Source organism: Syngnathus leptorhynchus, chromosome 2 (genome assembly GCF_054491065.1).
Source record: "Syngnathus leptorhynchus isolate UIUO chromosome 2, UIUO_Slep, whole genome shotgun sequence".
Lineage (NCBI taxonomy): Eukaryota > Metazoa > Chordata > Actinopteri > Syngnathiformes > Syngnathidae > Syngnathus > Syngnathus leptorhynchus.
The window spans coordinates 6,888,448-6,908,569 of record NC_141196.1 but is presented as its reverse complement, the minus strand read 5'-3'; the positions used below and the strand labels follow the sequence as shown (position 1 = coordinate 6,908,569).

The following is a 20,122-nucleotide window of genomic DNA, read 5'->3' as shown; positions in this document are numbered from 1 at the left end:
ATTTGCCCACCCATGCTCCAAGACATCATTTTCACACCAAACCATTTTTTTTTTTTTTGCCCCCATCTGTTTTCACTTAAAAATGGTGTCACCCTGCAGGCTCTCTGCAAGGAATCATCAGCTAAACATTGACATACACGCATATTTGAAAACAAACAATAGGAAGAGGACAGCAATTTCTCTCTACAAAATGGGGCAGGAATTAGAGTCTGGAGGAGAGTGAGCTATCAGTTCACACAGAATACGAGAGAGAGGTTGGTGGTGGGAAGAGGGGGAGGGGGCAGGACGAATACGGGCTGGGGGGGGGAGCATCAGCAAATTAAAACAAGGAGGGGGTGCGAACAAACCTTCGGGCTCAGCGTTCTCTTTGTGGACGGCTTGCTTCAGCGGGCAGCAGAAGATTTCGTGACACTTAGCACGAAACGGGGACCCTTTACTCCTTATATCCGCAGAGTGGATGGAGTCCTGCCGTAACATAATGTACTCCTGGGTACCTGGGGCGGCATCATCCTGGACTGCGGCGGTGCCATAACAGAATGAACTGAAGTTAGAAAACTCACCACACACATAGAAAGAAAAACAAAACAACAACAACAGAAAATGTATTGGAAAAAAAGAAAGAAAGAGTTCAACCAAGGCAGTTTTAAATAAGGGAGGTTATTGATCGACCCCAGATTGCCTTCATTTTAATATTTGAGCAGATGCTGTCATTTTGTGTCTTTCAAGGACTACAGGAGGCCAGCCATTGGTTCCCTGGCAGCGAACCTAAAAATTGAAACCTGCTCGTCAGCAGGTGCCTTAGTTGATGACTTGTGGCACCACATTTAGTTTGCTGCACCGACCCACTGCCTATAGATTTTTCGTAAAGCATCCTTGCTAATGCTCCTCTTATTCATTTCTTTCTTTCTTTCTTTATTTATTTATTTATTTATTTATTTATTTATTTATTTATTTGGGTTATTTGCTTATTACTTATTCATCGCTATTGGTAATTTGTTTTTAGTCTTTGTGCTATTTGCTTGTATGTGTTGTGTAATGTGTCTAGTCACCGTGGGACGGTGGGAAACGTAATTTCGATCTCTTTGTGTGTCTTAACATGTGAAGAAATTGACAATAAAGCTGACTTTGACTTTTGACTTTGACTTTAATGGCAAAACGCATGATCGTTACTGCTTCAAATTTAGGATGTCTCTTTTTTAACTATTTGAGTTGTGTTAATGCTAATGTATTGGCACTTCCTTAGGGATGTTTAGTCAGATATGGTCATTTCCAACTTCACCTGTATACATCTATATATTATTGTTTACATCAAAATCTACTTTTGACCAAACCAATTTAAAAAAAAAATACTTTTATATAGTGGATTGAATCTTACACTAAGTGGGATCTCCCCTGCAGCATATAGTGGCAATATAATAAAAATGTCACACTGAGAATACATCAAAAAAATATATTTTGGGAGTTGATTAACAAACCAACTGGAATTTGAAGTTTAAAATAAAGAAGTAATAGATATTTTATATTGGTGATAAAACTTGTTAGTTAAGAACTTTAGGCAGTAAAAGAATCTAAAATGTCTGGACGTGGAACCTAGAAGGATTGTAAATTCAATCAAGGCCTGACAGTTTAAAAAAAAAAAAAAAAAAAAAGCACACATCTAAAATGAAGGGACATATACAGCAAAATATCTGACTTGAATGTTCATGTTACGGCAGGCATTGAAAACAGGGCTGCAGCAAAAGTTGCAACAAGCTGCAAGGCAAGCGTGCAAACTGCAAGATCAAGTCATTAGTAAGTCGCTAGTATCTCCACTTCGACTTCCACACGCATCCCATTCGCAAGCAGGCAGGCAAGTGTGAAAGCATGCACGGGACCCCCGGGTCACACCAGGTAACAATGTCATGCTCACCCCGAGTAATGCTAAGCTCTTATTGTACACGCACATATATGAACCTATGTGTCTAAACTTCTCCAGGGATGCTGTGAAAAGCCCTGCGTGCTTATGTGTGTGCGTGTGTGTGTGTGTGTGTTACATCTGTTCTCTTGTGGGCACAGGCCCAGCTTGGCGCCAATCACTGACCCATTTTCGAGCTGTTGGTGGATTAGCAACTAACAAAATCAGAGCAAATAAATGTGGTCTTCTCTTTCTCTAATGGGTTTAAGTGTGCCTCCCTCTGAATGGAAATGACCACTGAGGAACCAAAGAGTCGCTATTACCAACAACAATGCCACATTTCACCTCCATTTACAACATGTATGAATAATGCATTTATTTTCATACTTGGGAGAGAAAGACTGAAAGAGTGATGCAATTTACGCTCCTCCCCCCCCCCCATGATACGAGCAGACAAGCAGCGTTTGGTCAGAACAATTCTTCAAAAATGAAGCTTCGACTTGTTTATTGTGCCCCCCACTTGAGGGTTTCTTTCTTAAAACAAAGCCGGATACAGATATGGAAATTTACATGCTCGGATATGGACATTTACTCACTCAATTACACAAAGGTAGATATATTTTTTATCCTCTGCAAAGAAAGAAAAATGTGAATGAGAAATGATCGTCTCCATATCGATGGCCACTGAATATTACCTCTGTTGTTGTTTGTTTGTTTGTTTTACACATCTCTTGCTTTGGATCTAATGAAGGCACCTAAGAGAAACTGCAAGGTAAGACGAATACAATTTTTGAAAAAAATAAACTCTTTCTCCTTGTAAATAAAAATATGTATTTGTCAAAAATTATAAACTTAATTATTGGAATGCCAGTTGGTTCCATCAGTAACAGCTTGCAGAGAATTTCTGCTACTTTATCAGAAATAAAATCCCAACAATTTTACATTTGATACATTTGATCTTTTTAGGCAAATTACAAAATAACTGAGTTTAAATCACAGCAAGGCACGCATAAAAAAAAAAAGGAACGCCCAATTAAGAGCAACCCAGGCACAACATTTACTTGCGCTCTAATCATTAATAATGATGTCAAAAAATGTCTGACAGCTAATTCCACAAAGAAAGAAGTCCCTAATAAAATCTTAAGTCCTTGCCACAGTGAGAGGAGACCAGTTGATGCTCAACATCAGCATCCTTTATGGGTACATTGCATAAAACATTCACCGACAGAAGACGGTAATCAGGGTTGCACAGGCAGAAACATTTCATCACTTAATCCATTGCACAATAAAGTATCTGCATCTCCTGTTCCTCATACAGGCTTCTTAACCACCTAAAACAACAATTCTGCACAGGTCAAGACAAGGCGAGCCTACAAAACTTGAATGAAGCTCAGAAAGGACTGAGAAGGTGCCATAGTTTCTCCTCCTTATATTTGACCTCATTCAGGTCCAACTGAGTTGCTGGCAGCGGAGAGGTCCGTAGCCATCCATCAAGGTGAACTAACTCTCACACATCTCACAAATTGATTGGGGGGAAAAAAAAAACCTCAAATGCAATCTTTCCAGAAATAAGGAACACGCCACCACCATGTCCATAAAGAGCTCAGTAGACATTCAGAATCAAACTCCCTGGTGGACGGTTGCTTTAATCTCATTAGCTTGAATTGCAATAGACAACGGAAGTCAATTAAAAAGGTTCCCGGACAAATGTGTGCGTGGACAGAAATCCGCAGCTGGAATTGCACTCATGCATCTTGTTCCGTGAAATGGGCAAAACAAGACTCTGTGCTGACTGCTCGATACAATATGGTTAAAGTGACAACCATGATTTATTAAAAAGACTAAAATGTTCGTACAGTTAAGTTAATAAAAACGTTTTATGGCGGCCGACAACTTGGAGGTCAGCCAACATCTTCTGTCTTAACTGTGTTTCATTGCAACCTTGCATTTGGCTCTTGTATCTAGATCCTCGTTTAGCTCTGCTTCTCTCATTCTGGTTGCCAGGTGAGTTGGAGCCTCCAGATTTGGGTTTAGAAGACTCAAGCATACCATTCCGAGCACAGCCCACCAAGAAGAAGGTGGTGGAGAGTTTCTCATTTGGTGTCAGAACATATTGGGGTCACCTCAAGAGCTGGACAAAGTGGCTGGGGAAAGTGAAGTCTCATTTTTATTGCCTAGGTTGTTTTTAGAACAAGTGGGTGACATCTTTCTCAAGTTGTCTGAGTTCTCACTTGGAGTTGACAAGCTCTGTAATCTGGGAGAGGATTTGAAAAGAACCAAAAAGAGGTGGCTCGGGCATCAGGTTTAGAATGCCTCCTGGACACCGTTGCGTTGAGGTAATCCGGGCACAACCCATGAGCAGGAGGCCTCCGGGGAAGAGCCAGGACAAGTTGGAGAGTTTCTCAGCTAGACTGGAGACATCCCCGGATCCCTTCAGAAAAACTGGATGAAGCGGCTGGGGAAAGTGAAATCTATGCTTTTTTGCCAAGGTATATTTCCCTTGCGACCAGAACAAGCAAAGTCCAGACAGAAAGGTCTGAGCCAGGATTCAAAATCCACACTCACTGATGGCGATGCAAACATGGACGCTCCAATCTCGCTGCCCATCTCGATTCTTCAATCCCCCAAACGCAAGTCTCATCAAATCAAGCTTAATTCCAGCTTGTCTGCACGGACGCATGTGATGAAGTGGACTCAAACGAGATGGAGGGTGGCGGCCATCAATTACAGCCCGTCTCCTTCATCTTTTGCCACAGCCTTGATGAAGAGCACATATTGCGATTGATGGATGACGTTGGAGTGCCCGCCATCTCACTCCCGATCAGCACAAGCGCTCTGGAGTGAGCCGTCACCAGGGTTCATTATAGTCGATGATCTACCGGCACCCGTGTTGCTCCTCTGGACCTTCAGCGGACTGCAAAACACATCCTTGCACCTCTGACAGAAATAAATCGCTCTTTAAGGGTGAGCTGAGTCCAAATAGAAGAAGCAGAGTTGAGTTATATGTCGCTTGGCTTACTGGCTCATTTATTCAAACCTCCCACGTTTGACAGAGAAGGCCTCTACTAGTTTTATTTATTGCCATAGTAGCTCTGATGTGATGGGTGCAGGCAATATTGACGACATGGAGTATAAAGCAAGTGATATGCAATAACCATCCTGCGCCTCCTTGTCCGAGACTGCTTGATTGTGTGTAGACAAGGTGTTACGTAACGGGGGGGCAGCAAGAGTTCAAACCTGTCTTATCTTCAAGTGGAGTTCAAGGACGTGTCTTATCAAGTGGAGCCCCGCCGGTGCCACGGGAATGCCTTTCAATTTCTGACGTCCAATCTGCTCAATTTACCTAAGCTATGGCTCCTAAGCAGCGGGAACGCATCCGTCAAGCGCTTGACAAATAGAACTCGCCAAAATAAAATGACAATCCTTGTGCCGTTTACCTAAGTAGGAGAATCAAGTATGCTGTTTTGTGGAATGGTTTTGGTGGAGTGAGACTCCTCGTGAGAAAGTTGGACAAAAATCTGTTTGCCTGTCACCTTGCCGTTTGTTGTTACGCATAACGGAGGTGTGAATACAGCGATTGATACCGGCACCTGTTTGCCAAGATGGATATGATGAAATAGTCATGATGGACACTCATATAAAAGCATATTGATCCGGCATCAGGGAGAGGCCTTGGAGAGAGCCCAATCTGGCACATAGGAACACACATACACACAGTCACACAAACACAGTCACACACACATACAAACACACACCACTTGATGAGTCATAAATGCATGTCATCGGTCTTATGAACCTGGTGGATGATGGAAGTTGTGTGGGACTGAATTGTAAAACATCACACAAAGGCCCACTCGCATGTGAGACAAAAGTGTGTGTCTGACATGATTTAAAATAAATAAATACATTTGAAAAAAACAAACAGTGGATGCATTCAAAGAGGGATTTGACAAACGTGGTGCCAAACATGATGCATGTGGCTCTATGAAAGATGGTTGCTGTGCTTAGATATTTTCACTCATATGCTAATGTGGAGAACAGAATTTCAGGTTATGAATGAATTGAATCTATCTTTAATTCAGTGAGGCTTCTGCAGACCACTAAACAAAGGCCACTTAACACTAGTAATGCCATCGCCACACTATAATTTTAGTGCATGGTATATTTTACCAATTTGCCTCAGTTTCTCAAAAAATAATTTGCTCCAGGATTGTTTTCTCTCACACTGCTATATACACATATATATATACACATATATATATATATATATATATATATATATATATATATACATATATATATATATATATATATATATATATACATATATATACATATATATATATATATATGTATATATATATATATGTGTATATAGCAGTGTGAGAGATATATAGCATATATATATACATATATATATACATATATATATATATATATATATATATATAGTTATAAATATAAGACAAATAAAATGAAATAAAAAAGTATATTAAAAAAATAATATACAATAAATATACAATAAATAATGCAATGCTAAAGGGGCTTAAACTGGTGCCACGTAGAATAAAGAATCATTTTGGGTTTGAAAATCAGCCTTGGCCGAAACCTTTCATCGATGTTACACTCAGTTGATGCATGTATTGAATTTTCTCAAATCAGCAAGATGAGACAACCCAGCCCAGTGACCACTCATGGGTCAAGACATTAACTACACAATCCAGTATGATCCAAATATGACAGATTAGAAATTGTGACTTGGCTTTTTTTCACATGTATGGATGAGATCAATACCTATTGTACACAAAAAGCAGCAGAATAGATGGAATGAGCTACAACGGAAAAACTACAGCTTAAATAAGCAACGTACAGTGTTGCAAATCCACATCAAAAGTTGTATAATATACCAGTCCTATTTGTTCCATTATCGCCGCCTGCTCATCACACAAATATTAAACCGCGCTGACTAGCCTGCTGTTGGAAGATAATGTTTATAAATTGCATTCATCAAAGGTTTTTGCTGGGAACATCTGTCATCTTTTTATGCATAAAATGATCAGTACAGTGACTCCTTCGCACAAAGAACACAACAGCATGGTCACACATTACCTATAAATAATATTTGTTATATGGGGGAGGGTGACATTTCTCTCCAAGCAGCTTATTTCTCGCTTCACGGCATATACGTCGACTGTATGGGCTAATGTTAGATAACCATGAAAGCTAAATGAGTTGCTTTGCATCCCGTTATTAGATTCTGCAGGGCGCACAGAGATTTACAATATTACATATGAATACATTATACATATATATACATATATTTATACGATATTTGCTATATACATACATTGACACTTGGGGCAAAAATTGGGGATGCGCCAATTATCGGCTGGACTGATCATCGGGGCTGATATTTCGATGCATATTAGCATCGGCTGGTCGATAAGCGATTAGAGAGAACTATTTCATTTTTAGAACACTGAACCTATTTCAAAAACAAGCTATATAAACTGAGCTTGTTCATTTTGTGAATCACTAACCTGGTGACACAATACGAGTGGAAAAGAGGCAAACAAACAAACAAAAGCGATGCCAACGGGTCAATTCCGACCCACGAGTGCCAGCTCGCCTGGCCTCCGTGCAGAATTACATAAAACATCCAAAGAGTCACATTTTCGCAGTTTTTTGCCACTCCAAAGACATCATGACAAAAAAATACTTTAGCGCTCTGATTCAGAAGATGAATTGAAAAGCATTCCACAATCACATAGTGGCCTGATATCCTGTTGACACGCTGCTGCTCCTCTGTGTAAACATTTACTACCTCATCAGCCAAGCCATCACAACTGTTAACACTCACGGACACGCAAACACACACACGCACCCACACACACACACACACACACACACACACACACACACACACACACACACATCGAACAAGCAGGCACATGTATGACAACGATAAAGAGCCATCGGTGGTAATCAGATGCACAGTTTCTTATTATTTGGTCGGAGGAGGCGGATGCTAATTTTCAATACATTTCCTTCCTAAGCTATGTGTGATGCACACAAACTAGAAACAAACTAGAAACGTTTTCAAGTGAAGTGGCAAAATGTGTCAATTGAGTTGTAACTGCTATTCTCTCGATATAAAATGTAGACAACAAATACAAAACACTGCATTAGATACACCTGTATAATCTGACAAAAAAATAAATTCTAACACATTTTTGTGGAACTACAGTCTTACGATTTCCTCTGGATGTCTGTGTGTGGTGGTCGAATTATGACTCCCTGTAGCCATTCTACAGTTGGAGACTACATCAAGCAAAGGGGGGGGGGGGGGGGGGGGGGGGCGTGAGAGAGCAGGATTTAGCTCAACCTCGCCACATGAATTATGCAGGTGGCCCATCCAGACATGTTGCTGTGACTTTCACAAATGCTCGACAGCGCCGTTGATAGTTTACCGTGACAAGAAAGAGGCGAAAAGGATGGGGAAGCTCCCCGCATCACCTGATGAGAAAATGTCACATCCGAGTGTGACGGTGAAAATATTTCAATGTATTTCATTGCTCCCATGCCAGCTCTGCATTTGAAGGAATTTCACATGACACAGAGCCTGCTGCCGAGATTTTCATAGGACATGAGCCCATTTATGAAAATTCAAATTGTTTGGAGAGGACAGAGCTTCGATCATATTTAGGTCAAATTTGACCAGACATCCGATAGCAAGACTAAAAGTCTGTTGGTGTTCCCACCACATTTAGACAGGTTGTGTAAAACTACCCTTTGTGGGTGAATGTGTTGATCCAGGAAAGTATGTGCGAGTCCTCCCTCCAATTTGGGCCCAGCTCTGGGCTGGGTTTATGATTCGGTGTTTACAGGGAGCCTGATCAGAGAGATTATATAGGAACTGGTTAAGACAGCTGCTTTACTCAGCGCTATCAAACCACCCACGCACAGCAGACGCTGATGCTTAACAGCACACACACACACACACACACACACTACACACACACACATATACGCAAACGTGACATGGAAATCTACACTCCTCCAGGGACCTCGAAGCACTTCCATGAGCAATTGGGCGACTAACCCAGGCTGTTGCTAATAGCGATGCTTCTTCAATATACGTTTGCTTTCACTTGCAGTGCAAATCGCTCATCGACTGACAACCACAATCTATAAGGACCAATATTTGTAGCCACATTTTATAATAAACATTTCCTTAAAATCAATTGCCCTTTTTTTATTTTTTCATTCTCGGTGGTTTGCATGTTCTTCCCTACGTTGAAATATATGGTCCATTAAAAATAGGGTGTACCATGTGACTTCTCTCAGCCAATCAGCAAACACATGGATAGTTAATTAAGACAAAAAAAAGATCAGTAATGTGGAACTGATTGTTGTTTAATTGCATCTTGGAGCGAGTGAGGAGGTAAAATTGAGTGAGCTGCGAGCAGATGGCTGTTAATTTACTATCAACTAGTTTGCTGTGTAAATAAGATCAACATGATGTCAGCTATGGGAAGTTGTGCTTACATCCAAGAAGACCTTCACTATGGAAACTACAGCAGCATTATTCAAATGAAGATGACAGACACGGAAAAAAAAAACATCCGAGTAGCTAAGAAGGGAATTTAGTGGGAAAACAGTATGTCGTATAGTAATATGCGGGGGTAATTAGGAAGAAAAATACTGGAGTCAAGTATATAAATAAATAACCCTTTAAATTCTAGATGGTCTAAAAGCAAAACAAAAAGGACATAATAAAGTAGCCACACAAGAATTTAGGACATATTACGCAATGTTTATCTACTTTTCTCGTTTGCACACTTCAGTGGCTCAAGAGGTCATCACATTAATCAGTCGATCTGGCACAAACTACAGTCACTGATTCAAAATGTTGGCCCCAACTAAATATTAGCTTTGGTGAGAAATGGCAAAAAGTAAACCACTTGAGTTTCATTAACCATCAAGATCTGTGGTGGGATCAGCTCTCAAATAGTTTTAGTAACCAAAGCGGCACATTACCCCGCGGGGCCTTTCCAGAGATAGCGTAGGTCATTGGGTCAAAGTGTCATACTTGGCTCTGGTTTCTGTTTTGATTGGATCAATGGATCAGATTTAGTTTTTCCCAACATTTATTCAGTCAAAGTTCATATATACCAGGAGAAAAATCTCACGGCACAACACCGCATCTGTATTTGGGTGGGATTTAGGTGAAAATGATGCAGATATTACATAATGACCTCTTTATTGTCACCAGGTACTGGCAATTCATCATCGGCTTCCAGGTCCAAACAATGAACAAACAATGACAGCACAATAATTAAAACCAAGTCAAATGAAAGAATAAAAGAAGTTCATTTGTGTTGAGCGTAGTAAGAAAACTGATTGTCAACTGGTCCTCACCCGAGGCACCAGGAAACGCCGGCCTGGGGGGGCATCGGGACAAACCAAGATGTTCTTTTTGGTTGAAAGCGTTCATTGTTTTTTCAGCCACCTGTTTTGTCCTAATGAGAGCCCAAGTCTCTCCGCTTGACTCCAATTAGTTTGGACCGGCCTTCTCTTCAATTGACAACCCATCGAGTCAACAGGATTAAAGCATAAAGACTTTTTTTTGGGGGGGGAATAAATGAGGATTTTCAGACCACTTAAGTGAAACTGCGTCATTTCCCACTACACAACTGCTGATTCCTCACGTCACACTAATATGATTGGAAAACTGCTCAACGATTTCATACGTCTTTCAGCGTCTGCACGGAGCGATTACTAAAGCTGCAGCACGTGTTTGCCCGCTCCAATACGACTGAACCACAAAGGGGGCAGACGGCTTGCTCTGTGTCGCCGATAATCACCATGACGACATCGACAAAAGCAACGCCGCAACATTGCCGAAATGAAGCACTTTGTTCTCGCGGGACGCCGGCCAGTCAGTGCTCTGCTCAATAAAGCTTTAATAGATTATATACAAGTATAACAATCCTGCATTAATTGCGACATGATCTTGTTATCTGACCTCACGTCTGTGTTGTCAAGTTGGAGCTAAGTGGGCCTCACCTAGTGATTCATGTCAAAGAGATATCTGCATGGCACCCATTTTTATTTGAGAGACGTGAATGTATCTATTGAAATTTCAGTACTAGCCTCGAATGCACTACAAGCTTTAGGAATTGACTTGGTTCAAACTTGTCCAGACTTTTGGGTCAATACATAGTCAAATCATGAATAAAAAAAATAGTTGCTTCTCTTCAGGAGAAATATTTGCCAATGACATAATGCAAGTGCTCAATATTTCAAGGTCACGTGCTGCAGCAATGTGTTGGCTCAATCACCGGCTTCGCACTTTATGTTATTCGCAATACCTTTAAAACACTGAGAAAATAAAGTGCTAATGGCCCACATCAAATATTATTGCTCATTAATATGCTACCTCTTAAAATGTAAAAACTCATCCAGCTTTTTAATTTAAAGTATGGCTTACTGCCTATACATTTTTTTTTTTTTTTTAAAGAGTCACCATAAGGGGTGGGTTCTTAACAAGAAAGCTGCAGCTGCAAGACACTGGAGATAAATGCCACAATTGCTGGAGAGGCAACATGCAGTCTTCATTTCCGTACGTTATCATTGCATTGCCACATGGCCAGATGTCCCATTCAGCTGAGATGAAGCGGTGCTAAGAATAAACCCAAGACAGCATGCAAACACAAACAAGGACTGAGGCATCTGAAATCAGGTCGTAAGGCTGGTGACACTCGGGCTGATCCGTAGCAGCACTTGTTAACAAGTCAAAAAAGATGGCCTCATCCATGTCACCGTTCATAAAAATGACACAGCCCAGCGGAAATCAATGCGATCCACTGGTAGGTCAAAAGTATTGACAAAATAGATGTGTTGTTCTTTTTGAAGTTCAACGAATTTTGATTGCCAGGAATCGTTCATTTGCTTACGTAATGATTCCTTTTACGTTTCAAACGAGTCATGATGTAACACGCAAGAAGTGTATTTTGGATTCAGATGAGTCAATACAATCGTGTGAAACATCCAAAATGGTCCTCTTGCAATTCTATTGTTATTTTCATTTTTGGCTTATTGGGCTAGCTTTGTTGCTACACTAATATAGCAGCCCGGACACAACACAACATAACTGTCACTTTTCTATGATGTCATCCTTGTGACTCACTCCACGTATATGGCCCTTACCCTAACCTCAACCCAAACCCTAACATGAGTCTACCGACAAAGCTGATCGGATTGTCTCTGTCTGTCATCAAAAGGATTCAGATAGACCCTCGTGGCCGTGTAACCCCAATGACGTTTTTCGGCTTGCTTTATTATCCCTCTGCCAGCACCTCAGAGGTCCTCTGCAGCCGTCGCACCGCAACCAAAACATACGGCTAAAACTTCACAGCCAAACCATTCTCTCCATCCGCCCCCATGCCTTCGAGTCAACACGTCAGCCTGCCCCTTGACTCGACTTGTAAACGAGCATTTGGACTCATGAAGGAGCAGGAGTGTGAAAATGCCACTCCAAGGCCGAGTGCATGATGACAGCTTAGCTAGCAAGCGAGCAAGCAATCAAAGCCTCAAATGAAAGGCAACTCAACAGCTGACCACAAGCAGGGGGCTGACAAGTAGGATTGATGTCAGGGTGCGGCAGGTGGAGGTTTACTATGGGTCAGGGGGGACTGTTAGCTGATGACATGGTAGCAATTAGGCTTCTGACCTTGGAAAAGCAGTAATTCATAGACATAGTTGGGTACTGAGCACGTGACACTCAGGGTGAGCTACCCTGCAATGCACTCGTGGCAGTGACTCTGGTCAAAGTACGAGTACTGATTCAACTCCCCAATTTAAACCCTTCGATGCTTATATTCGTTAACTAAAATCTGAAACTAAATGCCTCTTCCGTACATATTTGTCAAGTATGTTTTTTAATTGGTCTCACCCGCCTTGTCTGTGAAATGTAGGTGTTTTCTTTACCGTATGGTTAGAAAGTGTTTTGTTGTTGATTTACAGAGGAACAAAAAAAAAAAAAAAAGCTGCAAACCAACTTTTTATGGTAAAAGGTCTGCTCTTTTGAGGTATCTTTGGTGCTTATATTGCCACAGAATATTCTGAGTGTCTTGAAAGATCAGTCAAAATGCTTTAAAACATCTGGCAAAAGGGGAGAAGTCTGCTAGCTAGTTAGTATTGATTCAGGATTTGATGGTGGCAAAACAGGAACTCATACTGTAATATTTTGAACTGGCTAGTATTAATGCTAAATGAGCTAATATTAAAAGAACAAGTTCATCTAACTTTGATGTCCTTTTCAACATCAGAATTTGGTTTTGGGCTAGCAAACATCACATTTTACACCAACTCTTCTTGTAGCTGACATCAATCACCCCCCCCCCCCCCAATTAAGCCAATGGATGGTGAATATCTCTTGCCGATATGTCAGTCCATCAGGATCTGACTTTGCCTCTCTCTTTTGAAGTATTTTTTGCTTTGTTTCTTCACCTGTAGTGATCACAAATCAAGTGGGTATCGTAAAGCCCCTATCCCAAAGAGGTCTTGGTGACCTTTTGTGACCTCGAACAAACCCTGATGAAAAAAAAAAAAATCAACATTTGCAACACACGCAAAGCCTAAGAAAGATGGGTTTTCCTCTCTCAGTAACCCTTACAACTCTTCTCCAACGCAACCCGGTGTCATGGATCATAAATAATGCAGGGACTCATGCAGCTAGACCTTATAAATGAGGCTGGCTCAGTCAGAACCATCCGACCTTTACGTATAACTCAGGCGGTTGAGAGCTAAGGCTTTCTCGCATAACATAACCAATGGCACTACGGTTGGTAGCCTCTGAGGGTTAAGGAAGTGGCAGTCGACTTTGGTAGAGACAGGCATATATGAGTCAGACATATATGGGTGTGTGTATATATATATATATATATATATATATATATATATATATATGACACACACACATTCATTTTTTTTAAAATGTTTTTATTATCAATAATAATAACTGACACTGAACCTTCAAAGAACCATCTCCTCCATACGACTAATAATAATAATTCTGATACTAATAATATAAATGTAATACATTTGTTTGGATGTGTCCAATCTTGGTTTAGGTGGATCTAAATCTGGGCCAGATCTGGGTCGGTCTGTCTGTCTGTCTGCATGTCTGTCCGTCCGTCCGTTGACTGGCTGGCCCTGTTTTGCTTTTCCAGTCGCTACCCGGAGGGCCTGTTATTTTGGGAGCTCAGCTGAGAGCAGATGACAACATCACGGATATTTAAGCTGCTTACAGTTCTTCAAGCACTCCCACTGTGCCCTGGGATCCACACCCCGATGTTGTTCATATCATTTTTGTTTGTCACAAAGAGAAAATGTAGAAAGAATGCAAAATTTAGGTTGAGGTTATTGACATATTTTGTTGTTTAAAGTGCTAGGACAACTAAAACGTTTTCTTTTGAATTAGCCGTCCCATTTATTGGTCACTATCGACCTTAAAAAGAAAAGCCTTTTTACAAAGTGTAGCAAATTAAGAAGACTTGCTCGCTCCTCGACGTAATTCACGCAAAAAATAGTCGATGTAAAAAGTGTAAGCCTCAACTGACCTAGCGTCTCTGCTTTATCACACAAATCCAAGTAATGTTTGTCATCATTCGTGGCCCGGGCTACACTCTTGACAAGCCACCCGATGCAAACGGCTCAGTATAAACCTCGGGCCGAGTACATTACGAGCTCGTTGGCCACCGAGGCGATGTCACAACTTGACATTGTGAATTATAAGTATTGCTGAGCCAGGGAGCAGAGCATTTTAGCAGAGTGTTAACTTTGAGAAGCAAAGTAGACAGGCACAATGATTTTAAGCCTTTCTTGAAAATCCAAAAAATGCTGGAGTGCATCGCAGGTAATGACGCAGAGGAAGCTCAGCGAGGAAAAAGGACACGTATTGAATTTCGTTGTTACTGTTGAGAGAAATATCCATGATCATCAATGACACGCAGCACAAATCGCATTCACGCTTTTGTCACGATGATGGAATATTTCATCACACTGCTGGCTGCTCACAAGGAAACATTTTCAATCATTTCCGCAGTATGCGGGGAAAGTTAATACTGAATGACATCCCGAATGTTCCCTCATACATGAACAAGTCTCGATAGCTACAAGGTGATGTTTGAGGACCAAAACACAAGACTGACCTGAGCATGCTCCGTCCACGTTATACAGGTAGGAGTGCGAGTACGCCCCTCCCACTCACACAAATAAACACACACCAGATGGGAAATGCATTAGTTCAAGATGAACACCAATGAGGGAGGGTCTGTTTTTATACTGTCGCAAATGCACAACCTTCAAAACAAAGGCTCATATTTCGCTCACTCAAGCTGGTCCAAAAAGTCATTTCAGGTAAGAACATGTTGAGATAATGTATCTTCATTTAGAATATCAAGTCGATGTTCCTTATTGCAATGAATTGAAATTCCTACCAGTTGATGTTTTGATGGAACCTTGGCTGTGAAATTTAAGCTTAAGTGTAATAACAAAAATTCTAGCAGATGGCAGTATTGTATTATTTCGGATTTAACATCATAACAGCTTTTCAATTAACAACGATGAATTTCAGCGTCATTCTTTTTCAGATTGATTAATTTATTCAATCAACTTTTGTAAAAAAAAAAGGAAACAATCGGTGCAGAGTTTTTCCAGGAAAAGTAGAAACCGCTCCACAGTGCTTCTAATCGAGCTAGCGTTCAGGAGCTCGTAAATGGCGGACTACATGTAAGAAAAAAAAAAAAAAAAAAAAGCCACTGACATTCAACTCGGGTCGTGTGGTGAGTCAGCAATGCAAATTTAGGAAAAAGTAGTAATGCAGTTCAGAGCACAAGCTATCGCTTAGGGGCAAGTTTATTGCAAACTGGTCCTCTTTGAGGTTTTCTTTACCTCTAAATCAAAGGACTAAAAGTTTCAGCGAATCTCAACAGAATAAACTCGGACACCTATAAAGCAGCCAGACAACTTTGCATTAACAAGCAGAAGCAACAGCGAGCACTGCATGAATATCCGCCACCATCGGGCCATTCTTCTTCCGTTTGTCGTCTTTTATCCCTCCTCCTTCAATCGGGGGCGCTCATTAACCGCCAGGCAGCGGCGGGCTGGCGAGAATCGCTTTGCAAAGACAAACTCCTCAATTAGATGCCGCCTAGTTGTAATAAGTTCAGAGCCAAACAGTTTTGAAAGGGGAGGCGCAAAATATACCAACAGCAACACGGCAATTAAATGCCTGCTGCATTTGGATTTCGGTTAATGAGGCGATACGTCTGGATTGTCATTCTGGTATAATGACATGATGTTTGCCTATGGGATTTCTTCAACACTGGCTACATGAGCAAATATCACCTCGTTTTTTTTCGTTTTGTTAACTCGAGTCAGGTGATTTAAATTATAAATGTGTGGCTGTGATGGATGTGTTTGCTTCATATTGATCCATATTACCAAGCCTGTTTGTGTGGGAGCTATTTGGAGCAAAAACTAGAAACAAAGCAAGCACGTTATCTGTTACATCCATCGATCAAGAGGAAACACTTTGTGATGGAATGGGAAATACTTATGTACATGCAAACCTCTAAATTGGAACACCCTAAAGGTCGTCTGGTTTGGAGTCCATCCAGAAATAAATTTAAAAAAAGGAAAAATGTGTTGCTTAGCGTTCAAATATGTATTGCTTCAAAGGTTACAACACCACGACACTCACGCTATTTGTTAGCACATTTTGCATTGTGTCTTAGCACTAAGCTAGCAGGCCGCTTTAAGGCAAGGTTATGTGGTTTGCTTGAATCAACGCTGTGTATTCCGCTTTTATTTGTAAATGTATCGTAAACTTGAGACTACAAGCCTCTTTTTGGAAGAATTGTTCAATCATTTCATTATGCCAATCTGCTGCTTGGATGGATGGATGGATTGACGGATGGATGGATGGAATTTCCATGATTTCCTACGAGAAAATTCAAATCAAATGCCAGGATGTATTGCGTTTAACTCTAGAGATTCCACTGTCTGCTTTTTTTTTTTTTTTACCTAGGGAGAAATTAGGATGAAGGAGAGCTGGAGAAGCCATCGTAAATTTCATCAAGAGCTACGGCCCTTTTCTCATCATCCAGCTGTCTCCCTCCGCTCCAAGATCGATAAGGTGAAATTTACGCCCCCACACATTTTTGTGGAACACATCTTTCATTCATTTGTTTGCAGTCAGTGGATAATTATTGTCTGATTATTAAGGTCTGGCCTGACCACTTGAGATAATTTTTGTAAGATTACAGGTCGGAGAGCGATTTTCAAAAGCTGCCCTTTTGTAGCAAAACGTCCAAAGGATTGATTTCACAATACCGTTGTTCTTCTTGCACTGCATCCCACTGATGGTTGTTTCTAATATTTTACCTAACAAATTGATGAAAATCTGTGAATCACTCAAAATATTTGATCAAAAATGCCTCAAAGCAAAAATGCTAAATAATAAGCTCTCTAAAAGCCATGCTCCTTTGATTGCTTCGAGTGTTACTGTGCCGTCAAGAGAGCTGAAAAACAATTAAAACATGTCACCCGGTTATTCGCTTGATTGCTTGAAATTAATTGCAATTTGTGTCCTCTGTTCAACCTTAAAAGGACATTTATACTTACTGTGATCACAAAAGGCAATACATTTGCTATGAAAGGAAAGCTTGACGCTTGATACAAGTGACTCGTCTTCCACAAAGTTAATTTGACAGAATGCTGTCAACACGTACGGACTGACACGCAGCAGACGGGACCTTCTTGTTAACATGTTGCCGTATGTCAGTATCAGAAGTTTTGGTTCCTTACATGACGTGGGATTTTACAGTAGCAGTTCCTGTGTTACTGATCACTATATAAATATTGATAAAGTCAAGTGGAATTGGTAAATGTCTCGGATTTGGTAGAAAACACAGTTAACAGTTTGCAATACATTTTTTAAAATTATATACTAATTTGGAATGGTGGTATTAAAATATTTATTTGTACAACAATTTGATTGGGAAAAAAATTGACAGATTTTTTTTAGTTTTTTGTAAAACAAAGTATTATAAGATAGTCAAATTTTGTATTTTTTTTTCCTTGATTAGTTATCAGAATTTCATTCTGATAAATATCAGAATCTGCCTCAAAGAAGAACAAAAATCCAACTGAGTTGGGCCCTATACTGAGGAGAGAAGCAATCTTCTGAAGCCCAACGTAAGTATTTTGTTCATTCGCCAACTATATTCTTATGAGAAGACTTTTCTCTCAGTTGCATTTTATTTAATTCCAGCATAGGTCAGGTAGATGCAGCAGGTGGGATTTAAAAGGATATCCAGCCCAGTTAGCCTACAAGCTATTTTTGAAAAAAAAAAAGAGGTGAAATGCCAGATACTACTCCACAAGACCTTCTGCGTGTGTGTGTGTGTGTGTGTGTGTGTGTGTGTGTGTGTGTGTGTGTGTGTGTGTGTGTGTGTGTGTGTGTGTGCGTGCATTTATTTATTAAGGTTTTGATGCTGCAGCCAAGACAGGATGGAGACCTGCAGCCAAACAGAAGTCCAGTAAAATAAGTCACACTGAGCCTGAGTTGCCATCTGTCCCTCAAAAATTTTACAGCATGACGCACTGAGCATACACCCACGCACGCAAACGCGCACACACACACACACACACACACACACACACACACACACACACACACACACACACACACACACACACACATACTGAAGAGTTTCACAGTTGTCAGTACCAGCTAATGCAAAACCTGCCCCCAACCCATATTAGAATGTGCGAGTGAACACATGTTAAAGTGAAATCAATATTTGTGCGTAATATTGTAGGGATATGTCACATTTGTCAATCTTGCATCAAAGCTGAGCTGACTTTTTTTTTTTATACGAACGCTACGTGTCGGTGGACAGGCAAGACTGTACCGATGACGCCAATATTGTTCAGATACTTGTGGTGGGGGGAGGTTTTTGTAGTAGTTGACATTCATTTTTAAATTGCCAATTTGTTATCGACACAACTATTTGCCATCGGCCCCCTTCTGATGAGTTCCAACCCCCAAAAATCTTGTTTGTGTGACGACTTTTGCCAAGATAAGGCTTCAGATATGTTCCCCATGTTCAGTTTCTTCATCAAACATAAAGCAAAGAAAACCAAAAAACTCTTTCAAAAGGTGACAGTGAACTGTCAAGACACAAATAGAGACCGTTTTTCACCCTCACGAGGAAAGAGGCACCCAAGTGTAGCTATTAAGCGACTGTGATGACTAATTGCGGCACAAGTGCCAGGACAGCCTCCACACCTTCTGCTCAAACAAATCTAAAAAAGAAAATGACCAACTTGAATTTGAGTCGGGTGAGCACAACTGAAATACCAGTTAGATACTGTTCATGTCGTCACTGCTGCCGCAAGCACATAAGCTGTGATTTTTCTGGCAATATAAGGAATCACAGTACCTTTTATTATTCATGCCGCCATGCCAATATGAGATTTCAAGTGCATTAAGACATTTCATTGTGTGGTATAGTGTCACCTTGATTTAAATTGAATTCATTCCATGACCAAGTTTGGAACTCAATTTCATGGAATATTCAATGAATTTCTCCTGCTAGAATACTGTTAAATGGAGTGCTGATGTAATTATTGTGCTGAAGTCATGGAGCACATCATCAATAGTCAAAACGTAACGCTACTGCTGAACTTGAAATCACTTTATTGAATAAAATGGTATGAAAATACACAACTCGACACAAGCTGATGGTGGTTTCAACTCATGCTAAGTCACTCAATACATAAGCCAATTAGCAGCGAGCCAACCTTACATTTTAATTGACTGGCGCCCACGTCACTCACCAAGCCAAGCCCCGCCTTTTAAAGCCATACACTGAACATTTTTTCCTGGTTACTCAATGAGTGAATGGGATAATCAGCGGAATACTTGATTCTAAAAATAAAATGTTTTTAAGATACATGGGATTTGTTTTCTATGGTCATTAATTAGAAACTATGAGCAAAAATATTTGAAAATAAGCACAAGAAGCATTTGTAACACGCCCCTCCCAATTTCTTGTTTCGTCATAAATATCTCATACCTTTGTATCATCCGACTGACACAGTTGACAAATGGAAAACAGCCCAAGTAATAAATCAATATGAGGGCAATGGACG

General features: G+C 40.5%; 1 protein-coding gene and 1 long non-coding RNA gene across 3 annotated transcripts in view; one reads left to right on the top strand and one right to left on the bottom strand.

Moving 5' to 3' along the window:
* fgf13a (fibroblast growth factor 13a) overlaps nucleotides 1-20,122 on the bottom strand; it is a 59,367-nt gene that overhangs the window by 29,493 nt on the left and 9,752 nt on the right. The window contains exon 3 of one of the 2 annotated variants that reach the window (XM_085905643.1): nucleotides 348-515. The exons of the other annotated variant lie outside the window; for it this stretch is intronic. Within the exon in view, the coding sequence (XP_085761769.1) occupies nucleotides 348-515 (168 nt within the window). The remainder of the gene's footprint in view (nucleotides 1-347; nucleotides 516-20,122) is intronic. 2 annotated transcript variants of the gene reach the window in all.
* LOC147060492 (uncharacterized) lies at nucleotides 16,990-18,357 on the top strand. The gene is made up of 3 exons (XR_015065502.1): nucleotides 16,990-17,099; nucleotides 18,052-18,160; nucleotides 18,237-18,357. It is a non-coding gene; the product is annotated as an uncharacterized LOC147060492 (long non-coding RNA).